Here is a 14,275-nt window from a genome sequence, read left to right on the forward strand (position 1 = left end):
TAAGAATTGTCTTCAGGCCCCCAAACAGCTGCGGTGAGGTAGGAGATTGAATTAAACAGGAGAGTCACAGGTGATTTTATTTCACATATTGTTTACACTAAATTAACAACAACACTGTGGAGGGGAAATCCTAAAGTGTATGTGAGTTGGTATTTCTTCAACCAATATATTGAGAAACTGACCAGAGAACACGTCATTCTTGACTCATGACTGTAATGTGAAAGGAACCATGAATCATCTTGTCCACGAGGGAAAAGCTATGATGAAGAGGGAAGTTGCAGAATCAGTCTTGGGTTCTGAATCTGAATAAAGGGAATTCCAGGGGTATGAAGCATGTACTGGCTATGAACTATTTCACCTTTCACTCCAAACCTATGACCTCTAGTTCTAGTTTCTCTCAACTCTCTCTAAAACAATGGGACAGCAGATTACCAAAACTTTACTATATTTAAAGGGGTATTCAGAAAAATCCTGTGGCAGTCTGCAGAGAATATGGAACTCAGAACAACAGGGTGAATCTGAAACCAGGAACAAGGAAGTTTTAAGAGAAAGCTGGATAAACACACAAGGGAATTGAATTGAATTGACTTTATTTCTTACATCCTTCACATACATGAGTAAAAATCTTTACGTTACATCTTTATCTGAATGTGTAATGTGCAAATTATAGAAATTTGTAATAAATAGTATGGAAGGGATTAGAAGATGATTATAAAAAATTTGGATGAAGGAACTTAGTAGGTGACTTCTGTGGAGTTAAGTGGTTGGGTTGAAGGACCCGTGATGTAGGCCCAGTTCCAGCCCTGAGCTTCTATCAGCACCAGACACACCAGGTACTGTGACAGTTCCCTTTACCCCAGACTCCACCAGCAGCACAGAGAAAGGTCACAATCCAGGCAGAGACATCTGCTTTGTTAGTCTTATCCAAGAATGGGTCACAGTGCACTGAATCCCAGCCTGGCCCTGCCACAGAAAAATTGAGCTACATTGGACTGTAAACATTTACAGTGCACAGTTGTACAGGGAGGTGGGGAAGTAGTACTCACCAAGTGGAAGTATTTTTCAGTGTCCAGGTCTTTCACTGTAAAACAATTGAACACTTTGAATAAGGCCCACTCACATATCAGTTCATTGACACAGATCAGTACAGAGAGCAGTTTCTGGGCAAGAAGAGAAGAAAGCTCCCAATCGTGCAATGGCCACATACCGTGACTAGGAGATACATCAGCTGTCACACATTTACGGGATACCTCAATGTGGATTTTCAAATTTGCGTACACACATTTGCAACTGTGGTTTAAATCTAAGTGTTGTCCAAAGACCCTTATTTAGTCAGTGAACTGTTGGTCCAGCATTCACAGCTTAAAGTTGCTCACAACATTAACTCCATCTCACATTTTGTGATTTTATATAGCCCTGTCTGTTTGATAAGACCTACCTCGTCCCAGAGTGCTGTCCCGCTGATCCTTCAAGCTCATTGCCAATGAGGCTGCATCAGGGACCTGCACAGTTGTACAATCACAAGTCAACGTTATGTGAACCATTGTGGTCAGCCTCTGGCAGCACATGTTACACTTGACTTCAAATTTGTGTGAATGCCTTGCACCTTCCCTTTCATTTAAGGAAATATAATAAAACACAGCAGCACTTTATGCAAGGAGAGATGGAGAGACTGAGAGGTGTCAGGAGGGAACTGAAAGCACAGCCAGGCATAGATACATCTGGAATTGGAGGGGGTAACAGAAGTAGAAATCTGAGAATGAGGATGGGTGAGAGGGATCCATGTGGTTTCTGGGATAGAAGGGAAGGGTCTGTGAGAGTGGATTACCGGGAGGGTCAGAAGGAAGAGTTGGGGATGGGTGGTCAGTGGAGGAGTAAGTGGGACAATGCTAGGTCACTCTGCTCTCCATGGGTGGGAGTCTTGGTGCTGGACAAGGACTTGTGAGGGGAATGATGGCCAGTGGTTGTGGTCACAGTGGTGCCCTGCTGATACCCCTGGTATGGTGTGCTGGGCTGTGGGAACTCTGCACACTCCTTACCTTGTAATGTGTCAGGGTGTTGAGCTTCTTCCGGCCATCTTCAACTATGGATGTGTTGTCCAAGTCCCGTAGTATAAGGCTGTCACTGCTCGATGGAAACCACTCTATCAATGACAGACGCAGTCAGAATGAATGTCAGCCACTGTTGACGCCAACCCTTGACAATGTTACCCAGTCCCTCTTTGTTCATTTTCTGGGTTCAGCCCAGTTGCCATTACCCACCTCTAGCTGTCTGTCAGATTGGATTACCTCTCAAACCACTACTGTCCTGGTGGAAGTACACTCAGTGCTGTGGGGCAAGGGAGACACAGCGATGAGGCAATGTACTTTCAAGTCAGGATGGAGTGCCCCTTGGAGGTGAATCTGAGGATCCACTACTCTGAGCCTTATGAGTGTAGAGCTCAAAGGTTTGCAAAGTGTCCTTTGATGGTGGAAAGGCCTTGGGATGTCAGGTGTATCACTCACTACATGTCACTTGGTTCCTGGAACAATTGCGTTGATGTGGCTGGTCTCATTGAATTCTGGTCAATTATATATCTCAGGAAAGTGGTCCTTGGTGATGGGAATGCCACTGAATATCAAGGAAGGCTGTATATTTGCTGTGGACCTTCACCATTGCCTGGTACTTTTGTAGCACAGATGTTACTTGTCACTTACCAGCCCACGCAGGAACATTGTCCAGATCCTGCTACATGCAAGTGTGAGCTGCTTTGCTTACTGTGGATATGTGAATGGAATGGAACAATGTGCAGCCATCAGTGAACATCCCCATTCTGAACTTCTGAGGGAAAGAAGGTCATTGATGAAGCAGCTGGCGATGGTTGGGCCAAGGACACCACGCTGAGGAACCCATCTGTGAGGTCCTGGGCTAACAACAACTACCATCCCTGTGACACTGATACCTGGTGACCACAGCTTCATTCGTGTTTTGATGTCACACTTCTTTAAGTGCTGTCTTAATGTCAAGGGCCATCCCTCTCACCTCACTTCTGGAAATTGGCTCATTGGTCCATGTTCGTATCAAGTCTGCAAAGTCATTCAGAATGGAAACAGGCTACTCAGCTCATCACGTCTAAACCAACCTGTTTTTAATTAAGCCATACTGCATGAATTGTAAATGTCTACTTTGCATGGACTGGGGTAGCCCTGCAATCTCGTTGGCTTGAGCAATGATAATAAACTATTCTATTCTATCGGGGATGCAGTTTTATTATTCCCAACTCCCCATTCCTGTCTTAGCAATTCAACTGACTTTTTAATGGTACATTTTGCACTGCTCTTTCAGGTAGTGCATTCCAGCTATCTGCCACTTAAGGGGATCCCTCTCAGATCCCCTCTGAATGTCCTACTCCTCTCCTAATTCCACATCTTCTAAGTTTTATCTACCTCTGATATGGGGAAATGTTTCCCTCACAATTTCATACACTTCAATCACACTCCCCATTAACTTCCTCTACTCCAGAAGGAACAAATCCAGTGTCTCCTCATAACCTAAACACTCCATCTCAGGCAATGTTCCACTAAATCTCCTCTGCACCCTCTCCAACACTACCACAATGTTCCTCTCATATGCGACCAGAACTGCACAGAGTAATCCAGTTGCATGATCTCCCTGGCCTTGCATTCATTCAGTGCCCTGACTAATGAAGGGCAGTATCCCATATGCCGCTTAATCAAGTTATCTATCTGCACTGTCACCTTCAAGAATTTTCAGATTTGCACATCAAGGTCCTGCTATTCCTCAATATTTCCTGAGGCTCTACCAATTATGGTGTTCTTCCTATCCTCATTAATTCTCTCAAAGAAAAATCTACAAAAGATTGCAGATACAGTATTGGAAATTTGGAGCCACGCACAAAATGCTGGAGATACTCAGAAGGTAAGGAAGCATCTATGGAAGGAAATGTCAGTCAACATTTTAGAAATCATTTCATTTCATAACCAGTGTGAAAATCTCTGGAAACAATTGTCCCTTTCCTTTTTTACTGCCCAGGATCCCACTTGCCCATGCCATCCCTCTCATTCCCCTCTCCATCTGCCTATCACCTACACATTCATCTTTCTGGTTCCCCTCCTCGCCTCCTTTCCTTAATTCCACAGTCCACTGTCCTAACAGATTCAGTCTTCTTCAGGGACAAAGAAGCAAATTTCACCTCCAAGTTTTTTTAACCACTCCCATCTCTCCTCCCTCCCTCATTTGTCTATCCCTCCCCTTTCTTACCTGGATCCAACTGTCACCTGCCAGCTCTCGTTCCAGCTCTTTACACTGGCCATCTCCACTCTTGCTTTCAGTCCAGATGAAGGTTTTCAATCTGAAACTGTCTATTTTCCTCCACAGATGCATCCTGTCCTGAGTTCCTCTAGTACCTTTGAGTGTTACTTCACATTTTCCTGGATTAAACCCCTCAACCCACCATCAACATATTGATATCACTCTGCAGCCCAAGACTGCCTTCCACCTCCCCACTATGTCATGTATGAACCTATTGAACATGCCTCCTATATCCATATACAAATCATTCACATATATTACATACAGGAAAGGTCAATGCACCATCCGGGTAGAACACTGCGAATCACAGGAATAGAACAACAAGAATAATCCTCTACCATCACCTTCTATCTCCTATTCCAAACACAGCTTTGGCTTCCTGAATTCCAAAGCCCAAACCCTTTTTGACCAGTCTCCCATGTGGGACCCTAAAGGCCTTACTGAAGTCTATTCAGAAACCCGGAGACTGCCCCACACATTATTGCAGTGTCTTCACTGCACTGGGTCTGCTTCCTAGCCTTGATCTGGTCCCTGATCTTCTTTCTCAGGATAAGCCTAGTAACTGGCACTTGCTCAAGCCCAGCCTTGACTCTTGTTCCCAGTACAAGTCTCATTCCCTCAGTGCATGACTTGACTGGGCCATCTAGTTCTGATGTCAAACCAGAGCAATGGCTGGTGTTGTCATGGTGACTACCACACCATGAGCTGTTGCTCAGAGTTAAGCCTTGTATACATATCACAACCTTTTGGCATAAAGCACATACCCAGGTCCACATCTTCCACTCTCGGCCACTGGGAGAAGGGAATGTTCTTGTAGAAACCTTCCAAAATCTTCTCTTTGACTTGGCTAATGGAGTCACTGTCCATCACTCGGACTATGATGGAGTCCATACCACAACCTTGGAATGACACGTTGAGATTCTGTTGTGAAGGAGGACAATATAATCATTAATGGGGAGAGGGCTGCTTTGCATTTAGGAGGCAAGTGGGCATATCCAGGCCTCAGGCCTGAGTGGTTCCATGATCCCAATTGCCTGATGAATAGAGAAGAGAGTTTGGGATCTCCTGCTCAGCCCAGATAGGGGAAGCTCCTGGAGGCCATTCATCCCTCCCACTTCAGACATATCCTGCTCTCTGCCAGTGTAGTAAATGTTATTATCCAGTAAAAATACTGATCTATTGAATGAGTTCCCACCACTTGTTCAAATAGAGCATCATATCACCTCAATTTGTATGCGGTGTGTTTTATAAGATTTGTACAGATTTCTAGGTAGGTATATACACAAGCGTTAAAGTCAAACATCCAGGTGAATCATATATAAATTCTGTGCATAAGGTTCTGATTGAGGCATTTGAAAAGTTCTCATTCTTAACTAAAGGTTGAGCAAGTTCTCTGAAATGCAGGAGGATGAGAGGTGACTTGATTGAGGTGTACAAGATAAAAGGCACAGATGAGTGGATAGCCAGAGACTTTTTCCCAGGGTGGAAATGGCTAATACGAGGGGCATAATTTTAAGGTGATTGGAGAAAAGTATGGGTGGGTTACAGGGGTGATTGGAGAAAAGTATGGGTGGGTTACAGGGGTAAGTTAGATGTGTGGAGCAATTTGCCGGGGTGGTGGAAGAGGCAAATACATTAGAGACATTTAGGAGAATCTTAGAATGGCGCATGTGTGATAGAAAAATGGAGGGTTATGTAGGAGGGAAGAGTTAAGTTGATCTTAGAGTAGGTTAAAATATCAACACAACATTGCAGGCAGAAGCATTTGTAGCATGCTGTAGTGTTCTATGTTCTAACGTAAAAGCAAGTATGTAATACGCAGGTGAATGGCAAAAAATACAAAGTGATGCGAGAGGAATCCAGAATGCATGGCTGGTGGCAGGTTTCAGTTCGATTTAAATATGTGTTCAACAGGAAGCTGCATAAGCATTTGAAGAGTATTAGTTGTAGACTGTGGGAACAATGTATTGCGACTGGCTTGAATGTTCTCATAAAGAGCTATTGTGGATTCAATGAGAGAAAAAATGGGGAGTTAGGAAGAAGGCGTGAAGGGAAGGGGAATGAGGTGGAGGGTGGTGCCAAGTGGGGTAGGGAGGGTGTGGGAATGGGGGTGAGCATGGAGATGGAAATAAGGAAGGGACAAGTTTTGGAAGGAGTGATAGGGTGAGGGTGGGGGTTAAAAGATTGGGTATATAAATGGAGATGGAAGACGAAGAACATGGGGATGTAAGGCGGTGGGCAGATGCTGATGAAGGAGGAAGCCAAGGGATGGACTGGAGCTTTCTAGCTGGATTTAGGTCGCTGGGAGTGTGGATTGGTGGAATGTCGGGATGGGTGCCCAAGCTTTGCAGCAACTCCATGATATGAAGTAGCCAGCAGAAGGATTGAGAGTGGAGGGTATGGACAGGATTTCCCTGAACACACAACCCCTGCTCTTCAAAAAGCCAGCACCAGTAACATGCTTGCCTCAGAAAGCTGGTGAGGTTAGAACACTGACAGCCAAGGACCTCCCAAGCCCACTCCTTACCATCGCTTTAGACTCGATGTTCTCCCTCAGCAGCCACTCCTCGTTGAGGGTATATCGGGCCTTTCCAGTGATGGCATCCACTGACCCTTTGTTAATTTGCTGTTTCATGGCACACAGCAACAAGAAGAAAGGTTCCCCCACCGTTTCCTGTTTGGCAACAAATACACAGGAGGAGCAAAGCAGAGCAAGGTTAGATAAACGACAAACAGGGAGTGATGGTCAGATATGCAGAGCGTGTCACAGGGTACATTCCCACCATGGGGTACTCGCAGGATACACTCTGAGTGTCACACTGAGTGACAGTCCGTGCCATGAAAAGTGTGAGTCTAGGTTTGCTGTGCATGCAGTTTGTTTAGCTAATGTTGTCCTTGGTGATCTAGTTGGTGGTAAAGGTGGGGTTTGAAGGTGCCTGCCAATGACATGCAGCAACTGCTGAATACTGCCTGTCTGGGTTCAGTGAGTCCATCTCTGGGAGCAGGAGCGGACTGGGCTCAAATCTGTCCTCTGTTGCCGGCCTAGGTTCCCTGCAGCCTGTGGACATCTCTGCTGAGGTTTAAGCACATCGCCATAGTTTGGGCAGAGGGACAGATCAACATGACCAGGGCCATCCACTTTACTTTGTCCCTGCACTGACCTGCAGTATTGGAGGTCACACTGTAGACTGGTCATCCACAAGCTAATACTCCCCCTAGGTGACAGACATGGGCACCTGCTGCTGGCAGCCCAGGTGAGCAGGGTGAATGGGGGTGGTAGATGTCCAAACAGCTGCCCAGAGGGTGCAGTCTCTACCTTGAGGAAGCTGTACATGCAGATGGACATCCAGTTGGTCAGCATCTTCTCCACCACTGACTCAGTTCGCCGCAGCATCAGCTTCGGGTTCTTTGTAGCAGAGGCATCAATGAGGTCCACCAGCAGATCCTTCATGACCCCTGTGAAGTACTCCAGCTTACTGTGCAGCGCAATGGTCAGCAAGGAGGCAAGGTTACACCTGTGAGAAACAGCTACATTAGGGCTTGCACTGCCTCCTGTTTGGCTCTGTGAATAGATGGTTAGAAGTGCACACACTCTTAACACTCTACACTCCCACCCTCTCTGTTGATTTAGCAATCTCTTGGGCTACCTGTTGGTGTCTAGGTCAGTTGAGAATAAAATTGGCTTTGGCACCCTGAATGAGAGGGAGTAATCTGAGTGAGTTCCTGTGTGTGTTCCACTGTTGTTGAGTGCATCTGTGGCTCTGGACCTTGCTGGAAATACTTCCTTTGCATAGGGGAGAGCCATAAAGCAGTTAGCTACTCAGCCCATTGCACTGGTATCAGCTGCTCAGACAAGTTACCTACCAGTTCCACTGCCCTCCTCTCAGGACAGTTTCTGTCTGCTTCCACCACTTTACTAAATGGCAACTTGATCAAAATAATAGAGCAAACAGAGACAATCCATAGACTGTGTCTGAACATAGAACATTACGGCACAGTACATTTTAAGATCAATATAACCCATTCCTACAAGATAACCCTCCAGATCAATATAACCCATTCCTACAAGATAACCCTCCATTTTTCTATCACCCCTGTGCCAATCTAAGACTTTCTTAAATGCCCCTAACATATCATCCACTCTATCTAGGCGTTTCAGTATTCAGTGGGTTTCAATGAAATCCTCCCTCATTCTTCTAAACTCCTGTGAGTACAGGCCTAGAGCCATCAAATGTTCTTCATACATGAATCCATTCATTTCTGAGATCATTCTTGTGAAACTCTTCTGGACTCTCTCTAATGCCAGCACAATTCTTTCTTAGATAGTGAGTCCAAAACGGCTTACAATACTCCATATGTGGTCTAAGCAATACCTTTTAAAAAACCTCAGCATTACATCCTTGCTTTGGATGGAACTTTTGTAACCAAAGAGATTAATCAGCCTTTCAAGCTCAGGCCAGCTCCATACTAAAGTAATCTAGTTAGTTACAGTCCACTTTCTCACACTTTCCCTGTAGTCTTGTAAATTAATTTCCCATGGATGGATATCCAATTTCATTTTGAATGCCACGATTGCATTTCATACCCCTACCAACAGTGAATTCCTGTTCCTTATCAGTCTCTACTTTAAAAATGCTTTGAAAAGCATTCAAAATGGTGGAGGAACTTAGCAAGTCAGGCAGCATCTATGGAGAGGAATAAATAATCAATGTTTCAGACCCTTTCAATCTATTCCAATTTTTATTTCTAAAACCTTTTTTGATTCCTTAGACTCTATTATTTTGTCCTATCTATGGAAGGGTAAGCGTTCTAGACTTAATAAAGCTTACCTCCAAAACTCTAAAAAGGTGGCATGGTTCTACCTAACTTCCGTCTATACTACTGGGCAGCTAATATTCGCTGTCTTACCTTCTGGTCCTTTTTTCATAGCCAGTCTGATTGCCCTCAATGGGTGGCAATGGAGTTGAATAGGGATCTCCCTATTTCTGCACTTCTTGGATCTGCACTCCCTAGTCGCTTGCCTAGACTAATTGTTAATCCTCTTGTTAGACATACTGTGAGTATATGGGCCCTGTTTAGAAAGTTTAATGGTCTTCATGGTTTCTCCCTTTCTAGTCCTATCTTGCATAATCATCCTTTTTTTACCTTCTATGCACGATTCAACATTTCATGATTGGTATAGAAAGGGCATTAGGCATTTTGAAGATCTTTTCATTGATAATCGTTTCGCAACTTTTTTGCTAAGTTTAATCTACCTAATGCCCATTACTTTAGGTACCTCCAAATTAGACATTTCATTAATCCTTTATTACCCAACTTTCCTGCGATGCCTGAGAAAAACGTTGTGAACCTGTTTCTTTCTATTAATCCACTGGGTAAAGGCTTAATATCTTTTATCCGTGATAAATTAGTACCCTTACGGTCCCCCCCCCCCTTTGATAAAATTAGAACGGCTTGGGAGCATGTTTCTTTATCTGATGCGGTTTGGGACTCAATTCTCAAGTCAGTTAACTCAACTTCTCTTTGTGCTCGTCACTGTATTTTACAGTTTAAGATTGTACATCGGGCTCACATGTCCAAATCTAAATTGTCCCAATTTGTGATAAGTGTAAAAGTGGCCAGGCTTCTCTTATTCATATGTCCTGGGCCTGTCCTAGTCTAGAGAAATTTTGGAGGGAAGTTTTTCTAACCTTATCCCATATTCTTAATTGCCACTTAGAACCTAACCCTCTGATTGCTCTTTTTGGTGCCTTGGGTGAGACGGATATACATTTGATTCCGGCTAAACGTCAAACATTATCTTTTGCTTCTCTTTTGGCTAGACGCTTAATTCTTCTTAGGTGGAGAGATGCTGCCCCACCCACTCATGCTCAATGGCTTAATGATATTATGTCCTGTTTAGATCTTGAAAAAATTCACTACTGACTTCTTAATTCGGACATAAAGTTTCATAAGGTGTGGGGACCTTTTCTTGAATACTTTCATAACTTCTCTTTAGATTAAGTTTTTTTCAGTCCCTTACTTTCAGCTTTCTTTTTCCCTGGTAGTAGGCATTGTTATCTTTTGTTCTTATTTTCATTTACAGTTTTGGGGGTTTGAATGCTCCGATTTATATTTCCTACATCTTGTAGTGATTGGGCTGGAGTTTTTTTTTCTGTGGGAGGGGGGTGGATACTAACTCTACATGACTTTATTTTGGGTGCTTTTCCATCATTATTTTGAACCATATTATTACTGTATGTTTATCTTGCACTGTCTTAATCTCTTATTTTGTAGTTGGGTTTTTGTCGTAGCAATTGTAGAAATGCATAAAAAAATCAATTTAAGAAATGTTTCAGGCCTAGACTCTTCATTAGGACTCCTGATGAATTGCTGAGAATGTGGGAATGAAAACAATGCCTTCAAATAAGATTAGGGCAAACCTGGACTGGAGAGCATGCCTTATGAGAATAGGTTGAATGAACTTGGCCTTTTCTCCTTGGAGCGATGGAGGATGAGAGGTGATCTGATAGAGGTGTATAAGATGACGAGGGACATTGATTGTGTGGATAGTCAGAGGCTTTTTCCCGGGGCTGAAATGGCTAACATGAGAGAGCATAGTTTTAAGGTGCTTGGAAATAGGTACCAAGGGGATATCAGGGGTAAGTTTTTAAACAGAGAATGGTGGGTGTGTGGAATACACTGCCAGCAACAGTGGTGGAGGCAGATACAGTAGGGTCTTTACGTGACTCTTAGATAAGTACACGGAGCTTAGAAAAATAGAGGGCTATGCAGTAGGGGAATTCTAGGCAGTTTTCAGAGTAGGTTACATGGTTGGCAGAACATTGTGGGCTGAAGGGTCTGTAATGTGCTGTAGATTTCTATGTTCTATGTTCATATCTGCCTTTACCTGTATCTGGCAGTGTGTACTATCCCCACAATACTTTCCTCCAATCACCTTAAACTGATGTCCCCTTATCGGATTTCTGGTTCTCTTCTGTGCCCATGGTTACCAATAGAAATAGATAGTGCTAACTACAACAGAGAAGCTGTGACCTGTGAGGAATGTCAGTGGAAAGGAGAGCAAGCCCATCCTCTCCACATCACTCAGGTCCTTCACCTTTGGCCCAGACTATCGACTATTGAAAGACATAGATATGGTGCACGTGGAGAGGATGGTTCCTACAGTGGACGGGTCTAGGACCAGAGGGCATAGACAAAGAGTAGAAGGACATCCCTTTAGAACAGAGATGAGGAGGAATTTCTTCAGCCAAAGGGCTGTGAATCCATGGAGGCCAAGGCATTGGGTATAGTTAAAGCAGAGGTTAATAGGTTCTTGATTAGGAAGGACACAGTCTTATGGACTAGTTAACTTCTGTATTGCCTTGATTGCCACACCTAGCACAAACTGAATCAATATCATACAAACTCAGCTCCTGCAGCTCTGGTTGTACACAGTTTTCAGATGAGAGTAAGGGTAGGGGAGCAGAAAACATGAGATGAGAGAGACAAAAGCTCTGTGATGGTGTTGGTGGCAGCGTGGAGGCTGCTAACACACCTGCTGAGCAGCAGGGCACAGTCTGCAGCATGGAGACTGGGAGGGCTGCAAAAGGGAGCCTTCTGTAGAGAAGACCAGGATGTGCTGAGAGGAGGTTGGGAACACCCAGGCTTCATGCTCAGACCCAGTTCTGCATGGCATCCTACTTGGAGTGAGGGAGAAAGCAAACTGGGGGTCAGTGAAGAAGCAGTGAGGAGGAGGAGTGTGGAGAGGATGGGGTGCCATAGGGGAAGGGTGCTGCTGATGGGAGTGTGGTAATGGAAGTGTACGGTGCACTGCGAGGACGGTGTGGTGGGGGGAACAGTGTGTTGAAGGAGTGCCCTGAAAGTGTGGAGGAAGCTGGGATGTGGAGTCCCATGTTGTGGAGTCGTGGGGTTGATCCCTGGGTCCACATCTAGGGTCTGGTACCCCAGCAAAACACCTTTACACTCACCTGTCTCTCACTGCAAAGTCCTTCTGCTGCTCTAGAGCATGGACAAAGGTGATGAGGAAGTGCTTGTTGCTCAGCAGCATAGAGAACAAGGCAATGCCCTCCTCCATGTTATGTCGACAGTTCTCAGGGACCTGGCATAAAAAGAAAGAGTCACTGAATGTGGAATCCATCCCCCATCGCCCAATGCCAATGCATATCGCGACCACCCTCCACAAATACCCAGGATGATTTCAGTTCCAGAAACTGAGCTCCTTCCTATTCTAGTCAGCATAATCTAAAGGTGGAGCTCCATCCCATTTGTTTGACTGGCTCTTGAGACTGACCAACCACCCACTGAACGGGCACAGTTCCGGTCCATGAGTCCTTCGTGCACTCTCTTCCCCACACAGAGTGAGGAGGGGGAAGGGTGTGAACAGGGTGGTGTGCCATAGTGGAGGAGTGCCGCAGGTACAGGTACAGAAGGGTGTGGGATCAACCCAATGTCTGCATAATGTGGGGCTGCCTCCACATCGCTGGGGCACTCCCCAACATGCTGTCCCTCACTATGCTATCCCCCACTGCATTGTCCCCTAACACACCATCCCACAACTCACCATCCTTCACTGCAATCCTATCGCTTTGCAACCATACCTCACCCCACCATATGCTTCCCACATCACACCCTCTCCACATTCCTCCACAGGGAGTGAGTCTGAGAGTTCCCTGATCCTTCACCATCTCCCAGCATGTTCTGAAACCCTGCTCCAGAATCTGTCACCAAATGGCTCTGAATCCCAGCATGCAGTTCCAAACTGGAATCTGCTTCAGCTCCCAGAAACACCAGACTCATATTCCAGCTCTTAGACCATTCCCCAGTCATAGCTCACCTTCCATTCCGGCATCAGCAGGGGGTGGGTCTCGGGCCAGCTGTTAGAGATGGTGCCTTCTCTGGACTGAGCATTCAGCTGATGGAAACACTCGGGGCTTCTGCTTTCACAGTCAATTGAGCACTGGAGTGAAGGATTGAGGCTGGTGAGCACTCAGATACAGACTGTCTTTACATTAAGTATCTCCTGCACATTGGCTGTCATAGGCACCAAGTCAAAGTAAATTTATTACCAAAGTACATAATCATATGTGACCATATACTACCTTGAGATTCATTTTCTTGCAGGCTTTTACAGGAAAATAAAGAAATACAATGTAATTTATGAAAAACTATACATAAACAAAGAGTAACAGAAAACCAACATGCAAGAGAATGCAAACTGTACAAATTAACAATAATAATAATAAATAAGTAATCAAAATAATACTGAGAACATGAGTTGTAGAGTCCTTGAACCTGAGACCTAGAGAGGGTGAATCACTTTAACAGATCCTCCTCCATCTCTGCATTGTTTTCAATTGGTTCTTTCCAATTTATGTTACCCATCCAGTCACGTTCTCTGTTTATCACATTATACTTCAAAGCATTACCACACATTACCTAGAAGAGCACACAGTGATTACAATCTACAAGGAAAGATTCCTTGAATTTCCTTTTCAGTCTTTTCAGCCAGTGGAATATTCCTCCTGCAGGATATGGGAGATCAGGCAGACTCCCCAGAGGGAGACTTTGCACCCTACGTGAAATGTGTTCTTGTGAAGGACCTGGAGTTGTCATTGGATGCACTCAGGATCATCTAGAATGCTGAAAGTTGCATAGACCATAAGAGCTAGGAGCATAATTACTCCATTTGGCCCATTGAGTCTGCTCTGCTATTCCATCACAGCTGCATATTATCTCTCTCACCCTATTCACCTTACTTCTCTCTGTAACATTTGACGTCCTGACTAACTAAGAACCTATCAACCTCTGCTTTACCTATACTCAAATACTTGGCAATGCATTCCAGGGATTCAACACCATCTGGCTGAAGAAATTTGTTCCCATTTCTATTCTAAATGGACATCCCTCTCTTCGGAGGTTCTGCCCTTTAGTCGTGGACTCACCCATGACAGGAAACATCTTC

At 44.6% G+C, this 14,275-nt stretch overlaps 1 protein-coding gene across 1 annotated transcript in view; it reads right to left on the minus strand.

The window, feature by feature from the left end:
- plxnd1 (plexin D1) overlaps nt 1-14,275 on the minus strand; it is a 162,427-nt gene that overhangs the window by 21,994 nt on the left and 126,158 nt on the right. Inside the window, exons 23-30 of the mRNA XM_073072614.1 lie at nt 13,148-13,270; nt 12,282-12,412; nt 7,628-7,826; nt 6,839-6,985; nt 5,076-5,232; nt 2,040-2,143; nt 1,439-1,502; nt 1,047-1,081 (exon numbers count right to left, since the gene is read on the minus strand). Coding sequence (XP_072928715.1) covers nt 1,047-1,081; nt 1,439-1,502; nt 2,040-2,143; nt 5,076-5,232; nt 6,839-6,985; nt 7,628-7,826; nt 12,282-12,412; nt 13,148-13,270 — 960 coding nt within the window. The remainder of the gene's footprint in view (nt 1-1,046; nt 1,082-1,438; nt 1,503-2,039; nt 2,144-5,075; nt 5,233-6,838; nt 6,986-7,627; nt 7,827-12,281; nt 12,413-13,147; nt 13,271-14,275) is intronic.

The sequence above is a fragment of the Hemitrygon akajei genome, chromosome 19 (assembly GCF_048418815.1).
Source record: "Hemitrygon akajei chromosome 19, sHemAka1.3, whole genome shotgun sequence".
Classification (NCBI taxonomy): Eukaryota; Metazoa; Chordata; class Chondrichthyes; order Myliobatiformes; family Dasyatidae; genus Hemitrygon; species Hemitrygon akajei.